The sequence below is a fragment of the Anarrhichthys ocellatus genome, unplaced genomic scaffold (genome assembly GCF_004355925.1).
Source record: "Anarrhichthys ocellatus isolate YVR2014 unplaced genomic scaffold, GSC_Weel_1.0 scaffold9, whole genome shotgun sequence".
NCBI classification, from domain to species: domain Eukaryota; kingdom Metazoa; phylum Chordata; class Actinopteri; order Perciformes; family Anarhichadidae; genus Anarrhichthys; species Anarrhichthys ocellatus.
Window position 1 is genome coordinate 6,091,879 of NW_022280039.1, and position 19,348 is coordinate 6,111,226.

Here is a 19,348-nt window from a genome sequence, read left to right on the forward strand (position 1 = left end):
CACCAGACATCGCTCAAACTGGGTGGTTTGTTCACGACATCGTTTCAATGACTACCTTCTATGATACTCCCAAAAAGCATTTGCTCCTGCTTTTCATCTTAACTACAATCGTTCTCCTCGTGTTTGTCCATCCACCCACTCACACTGCGCTTCTATAAAGCACTTTGTCCCTTGATGCACTACAGCACTGACCTCTGCCCCCTCTTTTTGACCATGTCTCGTCTCCTGTTTTGTCGGAGTGCTCGTGCAATGCAAGTAAATATGTTAATCGAGTCTTCGAAGTGATTGTCCCTGGTTTCTGTGTACATGACGTTTTACTTTGTCATGAATTTTGAGGGTTTATTTTTTTCATGTCCTCGTTTTTCTTTTTTATTTGAAAGTAAAGATGTATATTACACTGTGTTGTACTGGCCAGTGTCCTAAAGTGAATACATTCTTAATAAAATGTACTTGACTTGAGCTACAGCCGGTCTCTGTCTAGTGTTTTCCTAACTAAGTTTAACTCTGTGGATGTTTTAAAAAAAAAAAGTGTTTTGCGCTCCTTAATCAAGCTTTGAGTCGATTGAAATTGCATCTTTTAAAGTCTTATTTTAGTAAAGCAAGGGCCATGAATATGATCAAGTTTGATAAGATTCTTTGATGCAACTGTTGCAGATTTGCTTCAAAGTTAAACCTGTGAATGGAAGTATCTGATCCTGCTGATAATACAAACCCAAATTTGTGGGAAAAGTGTGAGGTTTGGTGTGGTTGCGACCCGGTGTAGTCCCAGAGAGTGTGTATGTTAGTGTGTGTTTGTGCTGAGCGAAGCGGTTTGCTGAATCCTCTTGGCTCTCTCTCCCGGTGCCCGCACACAGTGCTCACTGGCAGCCAGGCGGACAGGGAAGGCAGCGTGTGCCAACACAGCTGCCTATTGAGAGGCAGCGTTACGGACACAATGTGAGCGACAGACTTGCTGTATCAACAGCTCCCCCTTTTCTGCTGTTGTGGCCAGAAATAAACCATAAATACCCCCCCTGTCCCTGCCCTCTAATGGCTCAACCCCACCGAACACCAAGTGGCAACGAAAAAGAGGGACACTACCACTTCCTAGCAGGCATACCCAGGTAAAAACCTCACTCTGGACACAGTCGGTGTTATAATTCCAATGAAATGGAGTTAGATGGTGCTGCATCAAGTGGAGACCCAGGTTTGGATGATTTATCATTGGATTGTAATAGAACCTGCTTTAAATATTTTCTATCATTCAGTCGATTCAATGATAACAGAATTTTTAGGCAAACTATTGCTACTTTATCCTCCCGTGTGTGTTTATGTGACTGTGTGTGCTTGGACATGCATGCATGATGGATGGTGCTCTCTCTGCGTGTGTGCTGCTGCCAAAAAAAGTGGAGGAGCAGTGGATCAGGAGGATGTCGGCGGAGCAGCAGAGTGCCCCAGAGCAGCTGGCTGCTGGGAAGAGCCAGGGTGGAGCTGGAGCCACATATAAGGTACTGGAACAATCATGTGAGAGATGCAAACCTGGTTTGATCAGGGAAGGATTGTAAACCTGGAGTGATCCAACACAACCAGAGAATCCTACTATTGGTCATAAAGCTCTCTCCAAAAAAGTCTCCTTATGTATCCTGGTTAACAGACATCGGAATACAAGTTATTCTAAGTGATTGTACAGTATTTAAGAGTATGTATGATCACATATGTCTTCTTTATAACCAATATGAGCCACTTTATGAAGGCCTTTTTCCAAAACAAACTTTATTGGGACTGAGGTGATCCTGACTCCTCTCTGTATTGTTGTCATGCTGGTAAATATGCACCTTTATGGTCCCACTGTGTGATCCAGGTGTTGCTGTTTGAGTTTGAGAACTTCCAGGGCTGCAAGGCGGAGTTTTCTGCCGAGTGTCAAGATGTGAATGAGAAGGGACTGGAGAAGGTTGGATCTGTGATAGTTGAGTCGGGACCGTAAGTAATGCTCAACGTTTAATTCATGTCTCAAGAAAATTGTTTCCTCGATAACTTGGTCATGTTTCATATCGGTGTCGGGTAAACTAAATTGAACCTTTTATTTCCATCTTTTTCCTCTCAGCTGGGCGGGTTATGATCGGCATGGCTTCACAGGGGAGCAGTTTATTCTGGAGAAGGGCGAGTATCCACGCTGGGACACCTGGACCAACAGTCAGAACAGCTACACCCTCTTGTCTCTAAGGCCACTCAAAGTGGTGGGTTGACTAGTCTCCATACAACACTGACACTGCAGCCATAAAGCTCTATAAATGTGCAGGGTTTCAATTATGAGCTGCCCGCACATTACTTCTCTACACACTATATATGATTGTAGTCGGCATATACCAGAGACAGTTAAAAGACTTGCGTCCATGTGTCTGGTTTCCCCTCTATAGGACAGTGCTGAACACAAGTTACACCTCTATGAGAACCCTGGATTCACTGGTAGAAAGATGGAGATTGTTGATGATGATGTGCCCAGTTTGTGGGGCCACGGTTTTCAGGATCGTGTGGCAAGTGTCAAGGCTCTTAACGGAACGTAAGACCCTCCCTACACCCCTACGGCCATTTCTTTTTGGTGTTCATTTTGTTTAATTTACCTGCACAACTCAAACCCTATCATGAGACATGCATCACAGTTTGCCTGGTTTCCCTTCCTCCAGATGGGTCGGCTACATGTACCCAGGCTACAGGGGGCGCCAGTTTATCTTCGAGAGAGGAGATTTCAAGCACTGGAACGACTGGGAGGCCCCTGCACCACAGATCCAGTCTGTCCGACGTGTGCGGGACATGCAGTGGCACAAGAGGGGCTGTTTCACTGTCCCTGACCCGGCTCCGGCTCCTGGCCCAGGACCTGGACCCGACCCTGACCCTGACCCTGCCCCAGCACCTCCTGCCCCTCCTGCCACAGCTGGAGCCAACTGAGCAGGATCCTCACACGCCTACCACCCCTTCCCACAGCCTCCCCCACGCTGCCGACAGTGCCTGTCCTCTACCTTAACCATGGCGAACGATGCTTGTGCCCAATGAGGAGTGCCATGTATGTTTCAGTGGCGAATAAATTTGTTTGACCTGGAATTGGCCCTATTTTTGGTTGATGTTACACTTGTAAGTCACAGTGGAAATAGCTTTAAATTAGATACTAAACATTTAGAAAAACTACTATCAGAGATGTAAAACTGACATCTATGTGGAAATAATGACGCCTATATTATTTTCAAGTCGTGTGAGACACTTTTACTGCCTCAAAGCCTCATCCAGCAGCATTAGGAACACATGACTTATTCAGGGAATATGTGGATACGCATCTGGTAAACAGCAGTGGAAGTGATGTCATGCTTGCCATAAAAACAGCATGCACTGCATTCCCTTCCATAGTCGTCATTGTGCTTTTGATGGTTGATGATCCTAATGATGCATCGTCACTAAGTAAACATTAGGAACTAATGTCAACTATATTAAACTCATGGAAATATTATTCTTATCATAATATGAGCCAATATCTGTATTGCACAATCCAAACAGATGCCATCTGCAGACATTATTTTCATTACATTAAATTGCACATGCAGGCTATAATTTAGTAGATATTGATGTAATAATCTAAAATAGAAACAATTCTTCTCATAACCGTGATAAAAAACAGAGAACACGGTGACACAGACCTGCTATTAACGTATAGCTCCGTCCTGTATATCCCCCTCTGTCTCCTGCAGTGCTCCCCTTTCCTTTAGATTTTCTCACATGAGTAATAAATACACATCTGTAGCATACTAAGGTCTATCACATTGGATTATGAGGAACCTTTCGGTTAGGCGGTTGATTCAGAACACGGACAAATTATGAGGATTTATTCTTAGTGTCACATTGCTGCACTTTAATCTGTATTTTTCACCAGAGCATAAAGCCTTCTTGACATGAGAGGTAAAACCCAGATCCCTAATTCAGATATAGACTAAAACAAGTTGCACTACAATATGGAGCCGACTTTTCTCACCCTTAAATTCTTTGAAAGAAACCTCAATACACGCACAACCTCATATGTTCTTTATAAACTCAGGCCTGTGTTTTGAATCATCACAAGACAGATGGCAATGTCACAAACAGCTCAGTTTTACTCCAGTCTCTCACTGCTGCAATGGGGATACATTCAGACATTGATCACAAATTCTCAGCAAACTCAAATAACTAATTGGTTCTCTCTCTCATACAACGTAATCCTGTTTCTGTTGAACTGAAATTAAGTGTAATGACGTAAAAAAAACATCAAATATCCCAACAGAATAGTAACATGGTTCATCACAAATATTCATAGACCCAAATTTGCCAAAATCTTGAGTGTTTCACTAACTCCTATCCTGAAAGCTCATTCACTGCCTTGTAGCCTATGACATTAAATGGGGGGGTTAAACACTATTCTAACGCATGGATAACACTGAATCATGTCTAGCTGTGAATTAATGATGATCGACTGACTCTGTTTCTGTTATGTCTTTTATGAGATATAGATATCTACAGGAGGTGGAGCGTTTCAGACGTAACATGGGTAGTTTAAGAAAATTGAAGATGCCCACACAGTCTTCATTAAGCACTTGCATGGTACATACTCGATTCATACTCCGTCACATCTTATGTGATAGCCAACAGACGGGATTTGGAAAAGTACTCGCAACTACAAGAACACAGAGAAACTGGAATCTGTCTTTGCACATGCTTCGCCTACGTGTATCTTTTTGTACTTCTTCACAGATGTCAGTGCAAGATCAGTTGAGCGCCCCTGGAGCTATACAGGTGTTCATTTGCTTATTTTAAGGGTTGCAGCACAGCACACATGATGGTGGTCAGCTGGGATGTAATTCTAGACTCTCTGCCTCAAAACTTCCACCAGTAGATGTGGTAAAACTCTTTACTCAATAATAATGATAATAATGATGATTCATAAGTCAACATTCAACATGTTATTAAGATAAAAATACTTCTCTGTCAAAAATATATATTTTTAAAAGACCAGCAAGTGAAAAGTGTATCCTATGTGATCACAGCCTAAACTAGTATTGTAGTATTGCAGCTTGTTGTAATAACTCCATTATATTGCATGCTCCCATGATTAACATCTAAACCTCATCCTGCTAAGCAAGTCATGATAAATAACAATAATAAACATTATAATAAACATTATTTATATTTATTTATCACATTTCAAAACAAAGACTCAAAATGCTCTACATGTAAAACCAGGATTAAAACAGTTATGAGTAAAATAGTGTGAATATAAAATTTAATAAAATACCCAACAATGATCATATAAGCTACAAAAAAAGATAATACTAATCAAGCTGATGAGACGTGTTAAAAATAAAGTGGTTTGTAGAATTAATTAAAAAGCTTTTTTTTAAGTTTTGAGAGATGTCACCGATGCTGCAAGTGAAGTGAATTGAAATGAAGTGGAGCAAAAAACCTCCAGGTAGTGGAGTAAACATATAAAGTCTCACAATATTCAGAAAAAGTACCGGGTCTGCAAAATGGCACTTAAATATATAACTTGAGAAAAGTACTTTATTATATTCCAATTCTGCTGCACTACAAAACCTCTCATCTGAAATCTCTACAGAAGGTTGGATCTAACCTCAATAGTGATACATGCTCTCTGTATTTAAGCTATATATATATTATTAAATATATGTACATATCTAAATGTACACTTATAAAATTAAGTAACGTAAAGTAAAATTATAACACAATATTTTTTCTTCAATAGAAGACAATATTTAATTCTGGGCCCTTGCAAGACTATTTATATGCACATACAAGGTCAATAAAACGAATTAAATAATGAAATGTGACATATAGTTTTTTAAAATGTATCCTCACTAAACTTTTTGGCATTGCGGTAAACAGGTTTGACTGAAGCTCTGGAGCTTCCAAACAGCAGAGGCAAATGTTTTTTTGACATGAAACCTTAATAGAGTTTTCTAGAAATTGAATAACAAATAAATCTACTCTTGTGGAAATATTCAGAGGTATTTGGACTGTAATTCAAATCATTATCAATCTCTCCTGCACAGTGAAACCCATCTTTTACTGTCTTTCTCTCTCGCTCTCCCTCTCATTGTAGGTGTGGGACTCTTGGCACTGTTTGTGCTGAATCATGTGGATATCGAACAATGACTGGCTGGACAAAACTGACAACTAATGAAATAACTTTGTGGGAGTGTGACTCCCCGGGGTGGGGGGAGAATACAGGGTGACCCCTCATTTCAGTCTGCTGGGCCTATGACAGGCCGATCTGCAGGCCGGCTTGGACACTGTGGGGACTGTTGGCAGAGTTTCCACCCCTGGGCGTCCCGTATATATTGAGCTCATCGTGCCATCACAAACACACTGGCACAGACAGGTACTGGTAAGAGGTTCATGTCCGTCAAGCTGTATTTTTTATTAAGTTTACTTTAGCATTTTTGATCAGTATTTTTTTTATTTTGCTGTTTGAATATTTTAGGTTTAATTTATCTTCAAACGGTCTCCCATGTTTCATTGCTGTAATTCTGTGTTCAGAAACTTGTTTTGGAGGGAGAGGGACGGGCACTTTTTTATACATGTGTGTGGGTAAATGTTATAAAGAAATATGTAAAAGTGGGATCAACAGCAGTTTGACCTGCTCATATTTCAGATATAAAGACAGCTACATGTTGTTAATCATGTAGACATCCAAGGATATTTATAAGAAACAACAGATATTATAGTTTTTCTTTTCAGTTTCATCTTTGCCAATCCATTCACTATGGCCACAGACCACCTGAACCCTGCATCCAAGCAGCAGCAGCCAGGCACCAGTGCATTCAAGGTGAGAGGAGATGCAGCAGACATGCAGAGACCAATTAAATTACAATTTACAACTTCTTCCTGCAGGAGTTACACTTGCCCTATTTGGATGCCTTGCATCCACCGAACATCAAATTGTAAACAGATTGACACTCTTGAAATTGAGACCAGTAGCTCAACAACTCACACTCACCTTTTCTCCCATCGGCACACAGCTGGTTATCTATGAGCAGGAAAACTTCCAGGGACGCTGCCATGAGCTGACTGGTCCCTGCAACAACCTCCAGGAAGCAGGCGTGGAGAAAGTGGGCTCCATACTGGTGCTGTGTGGACCGTGAGTGTGGGTCAGAGACCGACAGAGCATTAAAAAATGATTTAGAACCAAACAGCCAGGGAGTGACATAAAGTCCCAGAATAAGGGAATTACTTTGTGTATGAGTACAGAATGGAAGGGACAAAAATGGCCAGAAAAAACAATGATATGTGTGCAACTAGATTTCTTTCCTGCTTTGCCCCCTACTTCAATCACAACCATCCATCTCTTTCTTCCCTGCCCACTCAGATGGGTGGGATACGAGCAGGCCAGCTGTAAGGGTGAGCAGTATGTGTTTGAGAAGGGGGAGTATCCTCGCTGGGATTCCTGGACCAACAGCAGGCGTAGTGACACCATTATTGCATTCCGCACGATTAAAGTGGTAAGAAAGATACCACCCATACATGGATACATGTACCCCCATCAGTCGTGCCATCAGTCGAATCATCCACCTGGTTAATGCTTTGCTCCTCTTTCAGGACAGCCAGGAGCACAAGATTGTCCTTTATGAAAACCCCAGCTTTGCAGGGAAGAAGATAGAAATCATAGATGACGATGTGCCCAGCTTTCACGCACACGGCTACCAGGAGAAGGTCTCCTCTGTTCGAGTTCAGAGTGGCACGTGAGTCCATCTTCCCAACACAGATGTTGAGTGATACTGCAAATAACTTACTTCATGTCTCTTGTCACTATCTCTTCACCTAAAACTGTCTCTTATCTGTTTTCCCCCTCTCTGTGCTCCTGGTGCACCAGTTGGGTGGGCTATCAGTATCCAGGCTACAGAGGCTATCAGTACCTGTTTGAAAAGGGGGAGTATAAGGACAGCACTGAGTTCGGAGCCCAGATTCCTCAGATCCAGTCGGTCCGGCGCATCAGAGACATGCAGTGGCATCAGAGGGGTGCTTTTCACCCCGTCAACTAAGCTTGTGACTCTTTCCTGTCATGAACCCTGACCATGGCCTCACTACCTTCCAGCATCAACCCCTTTGTTCTTCATTTACATCATGCAGCATTTTGATATCTATTGCAGCTGTTGCAGTAGTGGCATTCTTTGAAGCAAACTAATAAATCCTAATTGCTTACATTTGACGTGATTGTGTGATTTACTTGAGTTATTTGCCACTTCACAGTAACATCCTAAAGGGATAACACAGGTGAAATTAAAGTTAGGTCAGTTATGCCAAATGATTTAAAGGGTCTATGGAGGTACCATAAGAAACATTTCAATGTTGTTAATATTGTAGTTTAATGTGCACTTAGTAACTCCGACCAGTAGGTTGTGCTGCAGGAGCTAACGGATGACGTCACTTCCTGTTTTCCGGTGAAGCGGAGCTCACGAGACAACAACATGCTACTTTATCTGTTCGTGTAATACTTTTGTTGTTTAAGTAAGAAAGTGTATATGTTTTAAGTATTTTTTCTAGTGTACTTCGTCCCCATATGCGCAATTCAGATCTCGGTTCATCGAAAACGTTGGTATGAACATGTTACTTAATAGAAATGTGACTACTTAGCTTAAATTGACAAGGAAACGGCTAAAGTTAAAATTAGTACGTCGTTGGGCTTTTATATGAAATGAACAGCCGTGTGCTTAAATTGTATAAAGTCATTTCAAACAGTTAGCGAAATGTTAAAGGTTTTACGGGCTGTTTTTATCAACTTCTTCCCAGGAGGTTTGTTTTTAGGGTATTTAACAGCCACAACCTCACATCTTACAGTATGATGTAACCCGCTCCACCGTTTCAGTTGAGCAGTGCATTGTGGGATAGTAGTATCCACAGCAGCACCTTTAAAGTTAATACATTATGCAAATTGAATCCTTAATAAGTGTACTGAATTTTTTCCCTGCTTAACTTGAAGTTATACTTACAATCAATCGTCATATGCATTCAGGTACATACATTAGCAAAGAGAAAATGATTAAACTAAAGAGCAATTTTATTAAGATAACAGTGAAGGATCTATTAAATTAAGGGAATAATAATGAAAGTTTGTGGGTCAGCTGTATGCATCTTCAACTGAAAAGATGGAGCATAGTATATTAGTTTATTTGACAGACTTTTACTTACATATTTGTTTAACTAAATTTGAATCTCGTATCCAACAGTAAAGATGCCTGTCCTGTGCAGTAACTGTATCGACAAGCGTGCTGTGCTGAAGCGTCCAAAAACAGGCCACTCGCTGTGCAAGGAGTGCTTCTTCTGGGCCTTTGAGGAGGAGGTGCATCAGACGATCGTGGCAGCAAAGCTGTTCAAACATGGGGAGATAGTGGGAATTGCCGCCTCGGGTGGAAAGGACTCCACAGTGCTCGCACATGTAATGAAGCTCCTAAATGAGCGGTACAACTACGGCCTTGAACTTATGCTTCTCTCAGTGGATGAGGGAATCTCTGGTTACCGAGATGACTCCTTGGAGACGGTGAAGAGGAATCAGCAACAGTACGAGCTGCCATTGAAGATCGTGTCGTACGAGGAGCTGTACGGCTGGACTATGGATGCTATAGTGAAGCAGGTGGGACGGAAAAATAACTGCACCTTCTGTGGAGTGTTCAGAAGGCAGGCTCTCGACAGAGGAGCCATCATGTTGAAAGTGGACAAGATATGTACAGGTAATCCCAAAGAGCATTTAGAAATGTGAATGCAAGAATTTCAACTTTGAAATGTGAAAGAGCAGCCTGAATTTAAAAGAGTAAATATGTTTGTTAGAATTTGTTACAAGGGCTGTATCTGTGTTTTCTTTCACAGGTCACAATGCTGATGATGTGGCAGAGACGGTTTTGATGAACGTCTTGCGAGGGGACATAGCTCGTCTGCGCCGATGCACTGCCATCTCCACAAGCAGCGAAGGCGAAGGGGTCGTGCCGCGCTGCAAGCCCCTCAAGTATGCGTACGAGAAAGAGATTGTTCTGTATGCGTACTTTAAGAAGTTGGACTACTTTTCCACTGAATGTATCTACTCTCCCAATGCTTATCGGGGCCATGCGAGGACCTTTTTAAAGGACCTGGAGAGTGTGAGGCCGAGCTCCATAATGGATATTGTTCACTCGGGGGAGAACCTCTCTGTGCGGGAGGGCGTGAAGATGCCTGTGCAGGGGACCTGCAAACAATGTGGCTACATCTCCAGCCAGGCTCTGTGTAAGTCATGTGTGCTGCTGGAGGGGCTGAACCGAGGTCTGCCGAAGCTGGGCATTGGCAAACACCACCTGCTGCATGACAAAATCCTCTCCAAGCAGCCTCTTACTGAGAAGGAGGAGAGGAAGCTGAAATCGGTAGACTTTTGACAATTATGATCCCCTGTTTTATTTACCACAAGACCACATTTTAAAATGCACCATGTGTAGTCTTTTACATTAGAAAAGTCTAATGAGTCAACTGGGATTTTTTTCCCCATTTATCATCAATTAAATATTCTATGATGAGCTAATCAGGTCACTTTTACCATGGATATATTAAACATTATCAGCATCACTTGGATTTCCAAATTCTTGTGTAAGTAGTGTACACCTACTAGGTGTGTGAAGTGCAGACATGAGAAATGTTTCCACAGCGATGGAATCTCACTGGTGGCATGTTTTATTTATTTTTTTGTATTTCATGTTTCTTCTTTATGTTTCAATGCTCCAATCTCTGTGGAGGATATGATGATTTAATACATGCATCATCCCATATCTTCTTGTTTCTCCTGTTTTTCTTGAGGTGGATGCAATAATTAATAATATAATGAAATAAATAAATTTTATCTTATAAATCTGTGAAAACATTATCTGTGAGAACGCACACAAAATGATCATGAAAAAGTATTTTCCGTTTTTTCCAAATACGATCATCCGTCTCGTGAATTCGGCTGATCGGTGTCACTTCGTGTAGTTCCACCTTCTGGCCGCTAGATGTCGCTCATCACCGAGCCTCAAATCAGAGCGCGCGCTCTGCTAAAAGTACACATGCACATATTGCAGCGCGTTCACGAGAGCTATCCCCGACCAACTTCCAGTGCAGCAGCCAGTGGGGAGAAGTTTGGAGAGAGGAAAACTCGTAAAGTTGAGAAGCTACCAAAACATAAAACGGGAGACAGGCCGAAGCCAGGCAGCCACTATGGACGACTTAGGTGAGTTATCGAGTCGTTTGTTATACGCTCTTGTTTTTCCACAGTGAGCAGCGGACAGCAAGGTGGAGGAGTTCACGTTACGAGAGTTTACGTTAAAAAAAACCACAAGTTTCTGGGTCACCTTACTCTGTAAAATGCTGGCTATTTTGCTGCCCAAAAAAATGTCACGGTGCAGTATGACTGAGTGGATGTTTGCCTCATGTTACCCTCTTTGATTTATACACGCATCGTAGCATTGTTAGCCGTTTACCAACCTCCTTTTTTAAAGCTCTCTGTAGTCACGTTAATGTGTCGGATAACACATCGTTATCCTGCACATTTAAACAAACTTACTTTTTCAATTCGTCAGCCAGAGGGAGGAGATATTTGGTTGACATTTTGACACTGAGCTTCAACATTATACCTCCTCAACTTTTGCCCCCAGGCTACTCATTCCAGCTTTGAAGTGGTGGAGTCAACGGGCCTCCCCATTTAGACTGCTCGCTGCAGCACAATGTGAGCTCAACCCTGGCTTATAAAGTGTCTGATGAAACAGACCTAACTGCTAGTGATACCTCATCACTGGCCATGCAATCTGCTGTGTTTGTGTAAATAAATGGGAAAGCCTTGAAACAGGAGACACAGGAGATTAGGACAATAGAAAAACTGGAAATTGTACTGCAAATAAACCCAACATGTTATTTACTATGTCAAAGGTACTGTCAACACTTTCTCCTAGAGGTGAAACAGTATAGCAGTATTGTTGGTAGGACCGTGACCCTGTGACCCTGTTGATTTGTGCTACAAAGCAGGTTTTCTAGGTTAGATTAGTCTAACATATTATCTAGATTAGTCTAGCTGGGCCGGTATTTATCCGTGCACATGCAACACAGACCTTGAATAATGGGGATTCAAAACCCTCACGCTGCACAATCGCCTGTATTATGATCGTACATTTAAGAGTTGCCTTTAAATCATGTGGTATAAAGGCATGAATTAACTTTTAGTTATGTAAGAAATTCACTTGCTGAGTTGTTATTACTACACAATAGTCACGTTTTTAGAATAGAAGACTACCTCAAAATTGCTGTTGGAATAGATACGTTTTCTGTGAACCTATTGCTGATATTTAAGTCAATTTGCCATGATTTCTGATGTGTGTTTTGGTGTTTGTCATTTCCTGAGAGCTGTGAGTTGGGCCTGTGAATAACTAACTAGTTTTCATTGTTCATTAACATGTTGAATTTGTTTGCTAGATCAAATGTTTAGTCTACAAAAATGGTGAAACCCTAAAGTGACATTTCGTAATAGCTCGTTTTGCGTGACAAATGGTTGAATACTCAAATATATTTAACACACAGTGATGCAGTATATTTAGGAGAAAAGCGTTGCAGTTTTTTTTTTGTTGATCAATTAATCCTTTCAGGACTAAAAGTGCGTTTTATCCGCCCTATGTCCAACACCAGCATTGATGACAATCAACATAAACTGAATATGTGTAGCGCTCAGCTATCCGCTCCATCTATTTTTATGTGCCTCATTAACCAGTTTACCTCTCTGGTTCATCGGCCCTTGACCTTTGGCATTGAACCTGCTGAACTTCTAATTCTGGTTGTTGTAGTTTTCACCAGCTGGTCAGTTTGCTATATTTACTTTGCTGATTCAGAATAAACCACTTCTTAAGTCCAGTATCTGTATGAACGCTCCCATTGTACTGATCTCTCCCAGTAGAAAGGCCGTAAAAATGGATTTGTGAATTGTTTAAGCGGAGAGACGATGTGCCGCATTTTGAGTTTGGCCCGATGTGAGAATACCTCCAGGGCAAGCTAGATGCTCCCGCTCCCGAGGGCCACTGAAAGAGCCGATTGTTGGTTGAGAGGGAGCCTGCAGTCTCACTGAAGCAGCGTGAACAGCAGGCTGATGGAGGGGGTGAGGCTGCTGAGGAATGTCGAACATCGCTCTGTGTCAGGGTCCAAGGCCAAATACTCTCTGGGTCATGACTCGCCTCCTACCACTACTCTCAGCCCTGCGCATGCTGTCACCAGAGGGAGGGCCGTCGGTTTCACTCGCTCCTTTTAAAAACTACACTTATAGATTGTCAAAAACGTCTTGAGCTTTGACGTCCGGTAGCCTGGCGATCACACAGCCGTGAAGTTAAACTTTTCTTTGTCCACATCATGTGGAAAACCCCTCCCATGTCCTCCCTAAATATGCAACAACAAACCACGTTAAATGTTTGTAAATCCTTAATGACTGTGGTTTACTGCATATACGTATATCCAGTAAAACCCCCTCTAACAAGCCCCCATGGGTCCTTGTCTTGAGGCTCATTGATGACTGGCGGGTCGACGTGGAGCTGTTTGGAAACCCGATCAGACTCCACTCCTCCCGTCTTCTTTCATTCTGTGGATATTGATCTGCTCGCGTTGCTTAACACTCGAGGAAGGGAATTCCCTCAGCATAGTGCGAGCCGAGCTCCTCTGAGTCACACTTTTCCACATGTTTTCTCTGATCAGTCTTTCACAGTCCAGTGAGGCAGCCAGGCATTGCCTCACTGTTGTTACTGATGTGGCCCCCGGAGTCCTCACCCACATGTGGCCCCCCCAGACCACATGTGACACACTGTCATTTTGGCTTGTCCTGCTCCTGGCCTGGGTCTCATGTTTGTGTGGTATGTAGCTCAGCTCAGCTCTCTGTGAATTCCTCATGATTGTGTGAGATTCAGGCAGACTGACCTCACTGTAGTGTGGAGGCCGTGCTCCATGTCTGCAGGTTAACAGTGAAGAAAGTGGATTAGCATAGACATGCATTATGGGGGGGGTTACTAAAGTGAGAATAACACTTTAGCATGATTGACTTTCATTTTGGCTGTAAATTCTCTCTGTTCACGGATTAACAATGACTGAAATCCTGGGCTGGATTAATGACACGGTCAAGTGGCCAAGGACCCCAGACCCTGAAGGACCCCTAAAACCAGAGGTTCACTGTGTATATCATGCACTATTAGAGCCCTGCCCTGCAGAGGGGCCCTGTGTCAAAATGTAGTTTTAGTACCTAGAATATTTCAGTTGATGCTGTTCTCACATTCTCTTACAAATCTGTGTGTTAAATCAAATTACAACTAAACTAATTTGGGGAACCCAGGGTGAGTCTGGCCATTAACGGGTTAATCCAGCCCAGATCAAATCAACACAGTTCAGTCACAATCGTTGTATATATTTATTTGATACACTGTGTGTTGAAACGAGCGTCTTGTATTATCATACACTATAGTCTCCTACACAGGCGATAGTGTAACTGGTAAGAGTCAGGCTTGCGAGCTTTGTAATGCTAACGTGCAGAAATAGTCATCTGTACTGTTGAAGACAAACATGCCTTTATCTTTATTTACCTAACTTTACTAGAGGAAACAGTGTGCATTAGCCTCCCAATGTACAAACATGGTTTAAATCCTGTAACCCTGAGAAGAAACACGTACTATTTAGCTGTACAAAACAATGTGGGCCTCAGTCTGTATTTTGCTCTGAGGCCCATGTGTATCTCGGGGTTGTGTCTATGTGGGCTGAAACAGACGGCAGCACCTGCTAGATATGCGTTTTGTAAACACACAGCGGTCTTGTTAGATTTACTGTACTATTATCAGTCGATCACCTTGCAGAGGAAGGCCTTATCCTCCAGACAGGAGCAGAAGTTGGCCGTTGTAGAAGCAGCAGCGTGGTCTTAAATGTTTACAGCGTTTGCGCAGCATACCAACAGATCTTAGAAGGTCTTAAGTGCTCTCTGGGTCCCGGTGTGTCGGCAGCACAGAGTTAGTGTTACCAGACGAGCTTTCATCACCCCGTGAGAGCTGCGAGGATGGCGCATACCGCTCCTAACCAGCGGGCTCGCATGCTCGGCCAGAGGGAAGCTCCCGGCTGTAAATCAGTCTTGTTGCCGAGCTCCACACCCATCCTGTTCTGGGTCTGGGGAGGAGAGAGCTGCATAGCTGACCTCATCGCTGAGGCAACAGACCCTGCCCCACATCCTGAGGAAACGGAGGAGAAAAACAATGAGCGGAGTCCATGCTGGAGGCCAGCACACTCTGGTAGAGTGGGCAGTTGTGGGCCCTCGGTGTGTGATCTGGCCAGAGCAGCGTTTTTCACTATTAAATGCTGTCTACTCTTTTTCCTGTTGTCATGCTGTTTCCCTGTTTCCCTGGCCTTGTGCCATGGCGCAGAAAGCAGATTATTTTAGGGTAATGCAGTACGAATCCGAGTCCCTGCTGGGTTCTTCTAGCATTACTGGAGCCCCCCCAGGGGCCAAGTTCAAAGACAGAGGGGCTGCTTGTCTGTGAGCAGGGCAGTACATCTCACTTCTGCCTTCATTTAGTTTTAATATGATTCCATTAAACTCCACTTTTCTCATGTTTTGATAACTAGGATTGGTATTAAACGTCAAAGCTTTATTGATAACTGAGATGTGTGTTTGCAGCACTAAGTATTATGTCAAGTAACAAAATGCTTGCTCATCATTTTGGCATCAGAATCTAACAAAGCTCACTAATCGGCATTAGTTTAGAAATATTGAAAACAATACTCGGTTGAACTGAGATGATAAATTGGGAGAATAATCTGAAACTGTTTTCATAACTTTCAGTCAAATACAGTCTAAAAAATAACAAGCAGGTTGGTCGATAATTCATCCATCAGCTAATGGCTGTTTGGAGCTCAGCTCGGTGTTTTCAGTCAGAGACAAGATGGCCTTTCTTCGAGGGTCTTCCTCAATCTACCCCACTCTCATGGCACAAAAGCCTACTCACTGTCTCTAGCATGCGGTCTTGGAACATGCACGGTATCAATGTGTCCTCAGCGACTGGGTGTCAGTCTTCAGACTTTCCCCTGTCATCTGATTTACTGGTCTGTGGGGAAGTGCTTTTATTTTGGTCCAGCGCTCTCTCACGGGGCGTGTCATCTTTCGGCTATGGGGCTGCTTGGCAGTGTATTTTTGGCTATGTTTATTTTGAAATAATCCCCCTTAGATGCTTCTGTCTTTTCGGATGGTATACTATTACACTCATTCATCCTTTGTCTGTATGAATCTGCGTGTCCTAGTGTACAAACGGGGGGGGGGTTGGCGCGCGCATCTGTAAGCTGTGAGGCACAACATTTTATTTGAATGTTTCTCTCTCGGTTTATCATTTAATCTGTTTGCTACCGGTCAATATTCTCTCCTTCACTCACATTCCCTCTTGTTTGTCTGTTCCTGGTTTCTACCCAGCCTCCCCTGCCTGTCTCACTGGCATCTCCCCGGCCCCCGTCTGTCTTGTTTGATATAAATATCGTGTCGGGTTGGCCTGATGGGGTAGAGTTTCGCTGCGGGGCCGTGGCCAGTTTTGCTCTTTTGCTCCCCGGCTATAAACAGGTGAGCTGTGGACCCTGGTGGGCTATCACCGTTGCCCACATGTTAATAGAACGGATTAGACAGCCCTGCCCCCCCCCCCCCCCTTGCCTGCACTGTACACCTTGCTCTGTGGGAAATGGGTAGGGAAAACATTGACATCTCCCTTATCCTGGAATTCAAAGCACGCTGTAGTTAGTGGAACGGGTCCTGTAATTGTCAACACATTATTTTCAATTTCTGGACTTTGACAGATGGTGTTTTGTATTCAAGCACATTCCTCACCGGCTCTGTACCTAAACTCCTGAGGTTGTGGGAGGAATGTTTGTTCTGCTGGAGTAGATTGTATCACACAGCATCATTTTTGTTTCCAGATAAGACAGGTTGCATGTTAAACGATGCTTCGCTGGGACTAGAAACACCAAATGCCCCCCTTCCTAGAGCCACCATGTCCCCGCCTGATTGCTTTCTTTCTCAGGAACGGACAGAGGAATGTGTGGAATTCCCCATGCACCTTCGCTCCCATCTGATAAACACTGCAGGACTGTAGCAAGGCCTTGGGTGAGTGGGTGGATGGATGGGGAGGGGGGGGTGTATGTGCACAGGCAGGACTGTACATGCACCCACTGCCACAAGAATGTGTACATTATCCACATATCTTGCGAGTTGTTTGTTGAACGTAATGAAGATTAGTTACCACAGCGTGACCACGGACGGTTCCCCTCGGCACAGTGAGCCACTGTTGTATTGTTGACGGACGTTTGATGAATTCATCTCGTGTTATTAGTCCCAGTCATATCCCTTTTGATGACAGCTTTATTCCTCCAGAGCTCGCACAATGGGCTATTGAGTCAGGATGCTGTTGGAGCAGAATTGGACTTTGTCCTTTGTGGCTCCTACCCCCCTGTCTGAAATGGAAAAGATTAGCCTGTTACTTGGCTTACAGCTCGTTTGCATTCTTAATGCTTCGAACTCTTCATGGACCAAAACTTTTCTGAGACTAACGAAGGCTTGTTGTCCGTCCTCATGCCAAACTCAATGCTGCCCTCCTCAGGGGACAAGAGGGAAGCAAGACCGTTAAAGTAGCAGCTTCAATCTTCAATCTGTATCCTTGTGTGACCGGCATTAAATGATATCAAAGAGATGCACTTAATGGAGCGGTGTGTGTTTATTGCAGGCTGCTTAGTCGAAGGCTACAAATGGATGTGAGCTGTGAATTACGGATTTAAAAATGACACTTTTCTGATGCTAAATTTAAACAGGCCTGGCTGTGTTTTAATCTTTCTTTTTCCGGATATAGAAATAGCAGAATCGTATGTGGTGCATCTCCCACTGTGATTATAGTGCCATTCATATCAGTGCTGCAACTAACAATACTTTGTATTATTTTCACAAATTCCCAAATACCAGCGTGACACCTTTAAATCAAGTGTTTTGTACCAGCAGTCTAAAAGCCAAAGATATTAAGTTTACTATCACTTACAACAAATCCTATCGCTGGAACTAAAGAATGTTTGACATTTCTGCTTCAAACATTACTGAACAATTAGTTGATTATTAAAATTGTTCAGCAACTGATCGATTATTTGACTAATAGTTTCAGCTCTAATCTATATCTTCTTTAAATCCCCTTTATGTAGGACAACTCCCAATCTGCAACACATAGATGACACTCACTTTCACCGGGACGGTCCAACTTTTCTTCAAACAAAAAAACACAATCTATCAATTTCGAGGTATTGGAACATACAGTAGCTGCTTTTCCCCACCAGGGAATGAATACAGGAACTAGATGTTGTAGATTAGACAATGAATCTAACTGTAATGATGCCCCCTGTGGAGAGCTACTCTGGAGTCACAGATGTGTAGCATCAGCAGGTGGTGGGGGGGGGGGTATATAGTGAGTGCACACTATTATAGCCTCATAATCTTGGCTCTGTCTACAGGTGTTTTTGGAAAGCTCCAGGCAGTGCAGCTGTCCTCTTCGTCAACGCCACAACGAACTTTCTAGGAATACATTTCAATAATTCGTCTTTCTTTAAGGCGTTTATTATTTTTGACAGCTTCTACGGTCTTCTAAGCTACAAGAGAGAGATGTAAATGTAAACCCTACACTGTATTTTATATGGCTCACCTTCGTTCCAAAACCAGCTGTGGTGTTTTTCTCTGTGGAGGCTTTGTTTTATGAGTGACAAAGTCAACTTCAGTAAGACCTTGTTCAGCATGTCAGCACCAGGTGCAGATTATTTTGAGCTGGTCATGATATTTCAGCACGTTTGCACAGACACGGGCTACACACTGAGCTTACTGCTATAAATAGGCCTGTGCTCCCATGTGGTTTATGTTAAACTCCATGACTTAAACATTCAGCTTCTGGGCCGGATCTCCTTTTGGTCTGAAGACTGGTTGCAGAATATAGCGGACGTCTTGACGTGCGAGAGTCTCTGGTTTATCGCACTTTTCTTGTGAACTTATCGCAGCTCATCTGAGTGGATCATTCAAACTTAAAGTCACATAGATAGATAGATGTGCTTTTGGATGTAATTTAACATAACGGACATAAGCCTGACATCTGTAAAGCTACAATCGTAGTGGCCGTATTTATTTGAGGGTGAGAATGCACTAATGAGAGACACTTTCAGTGTTTCTTGGTAAGAGAAAGGCGCAGTGAAAAGATACCGTCACCCACTTCTGGCTCTCAACCCCCCCCCCCCCAGCTTTACAGATGTCAGGCTTATGTCCGTTATGTTAAATTAC

General features: G+C 43.0%; 4 protein-coding genes across 9 annotated transcripts in view; all 4 read left to right on the forward strand.

Annotated features, from left to right (window-relative positions):
• The first annotated feature begins 1,018 nt into the window (after nt 1-1,018).
• LOC116384405 (beta-crystallin B3) lies at nt 1,019-3,078 on the forward strand. Of its 2 annotated transcripts, none has more exons than XM_031849026.1 (6): nt 1,019-1,186; nt 1,387-1,487; nt 1,841-1,959; nt 2,084-2,216; nt 2,397-2,539; nt 2,664-3,078. In XM_031849026.1, exons 1-6 carry the CDS (start codon nt 1,150-1,152, stop codon nt 2,923-2,925), a joined length of 795 nt encoding a protein of 264 aa, XP_031704886.1. In that variant the 5' UTR covers nt 1,019-1,149; the 3' UTR covers nt 2,926-3,078. The 2 variants fall into 2 exon arrangements, with proteins under 2 accessions (XP_031704886.1, XP_031704887.1); XM_031849027.1 differs by having other exon boundaries at nt 1,020-1,103.
• Nucleotides 3,079-6,391: 3,313 nt separating this feature from the next.
• On the forward strand, nt 6,392-8,221 carry crybb2 (crystallin, beta B2). 2 transcript variants are annotated; one of them, XM_031849575.1, is made up of 6 exons: nt 6,392-6,400; nt 6,754-6,841; nt 7,035-7,153; nt 7,382-7,514; nt 7,612-7,754; nt 7,886-8,221. In XM_031849575.1, exons 2-6 carry the CDS (start codon nt 6,779-6,781, stop codon nt 8,052-8,054), a joined length of 627 nt encoding a protein of 208 aa, XP_031705435.1. In that variant the 5' UTR covers nt 6,392-6,400; nt 6,754-6,778; the 3' UTR covers nt 8,055-8,221. The 2 variants fall into 2 exon arrangements, with proteins under 2 accessions (XP_031705435.1, XP_031705436.1); XM_031849576.1 differs by having other exon boundaries at nt 6,394-6,413.
• A 186-nt stretch (nt 8,222-8,407) lies between these two features.
• Nucleotides 8,408-10,426, forward strand: ctu1 (cytosolic thiouridylase subunit 1 homolog (S. pombe)). Of its 4 annotated transcripts, none has more exons than XM_031849412.1 (3): nt 8,408-8,494; nt 9,240-9,740; nt 9,877-10,426. In XM_031849412.1, the coding sequence occupies exons 2-3, from the start codon at nt 9,245-9,247 to the stop codon at nt 10,410-10,412; spliced, it is 1,032 nt and encodes a 343-aa protein (XP_031705272.1). In that variant the 5' UTR covers nt 8,408-8,494; nt 9,240-9,244; the 3' UTR covers nt 10,413-10,426. The 4 variants fall into 4 exon arrangements, with proteins under 4 accessions (XP_031705272.1, XP_031705271.1, XP_031705269.1 ...); XM_031849411.1 differs by having other exon boundaries at nt 8,453-8,520; XM_031849409.1 differs by having other exon boundaries at nt 8,459-8,608.
• Nucleotides 10,427-11,153: 727 nt separating this feature from the next.
• LOC116384594 (uncharacterized) overlaps nt 11,154-19,348 on the forward strand; it is a 17,704-nt gene continuing 9,509 nt past the window's right edge. The window contains exon 1 of the mRNA XM_031849407.1: nt 11,154-11,236. Coding sequence (XP_031705267.1) covers nt 11,224-11,236 — 13 coding nt within the window. The 5' untranslated portion in view covers nt 11,154-11,223. The remainder of the gene's footprint in view (nt 11,237-19,348) is intronic.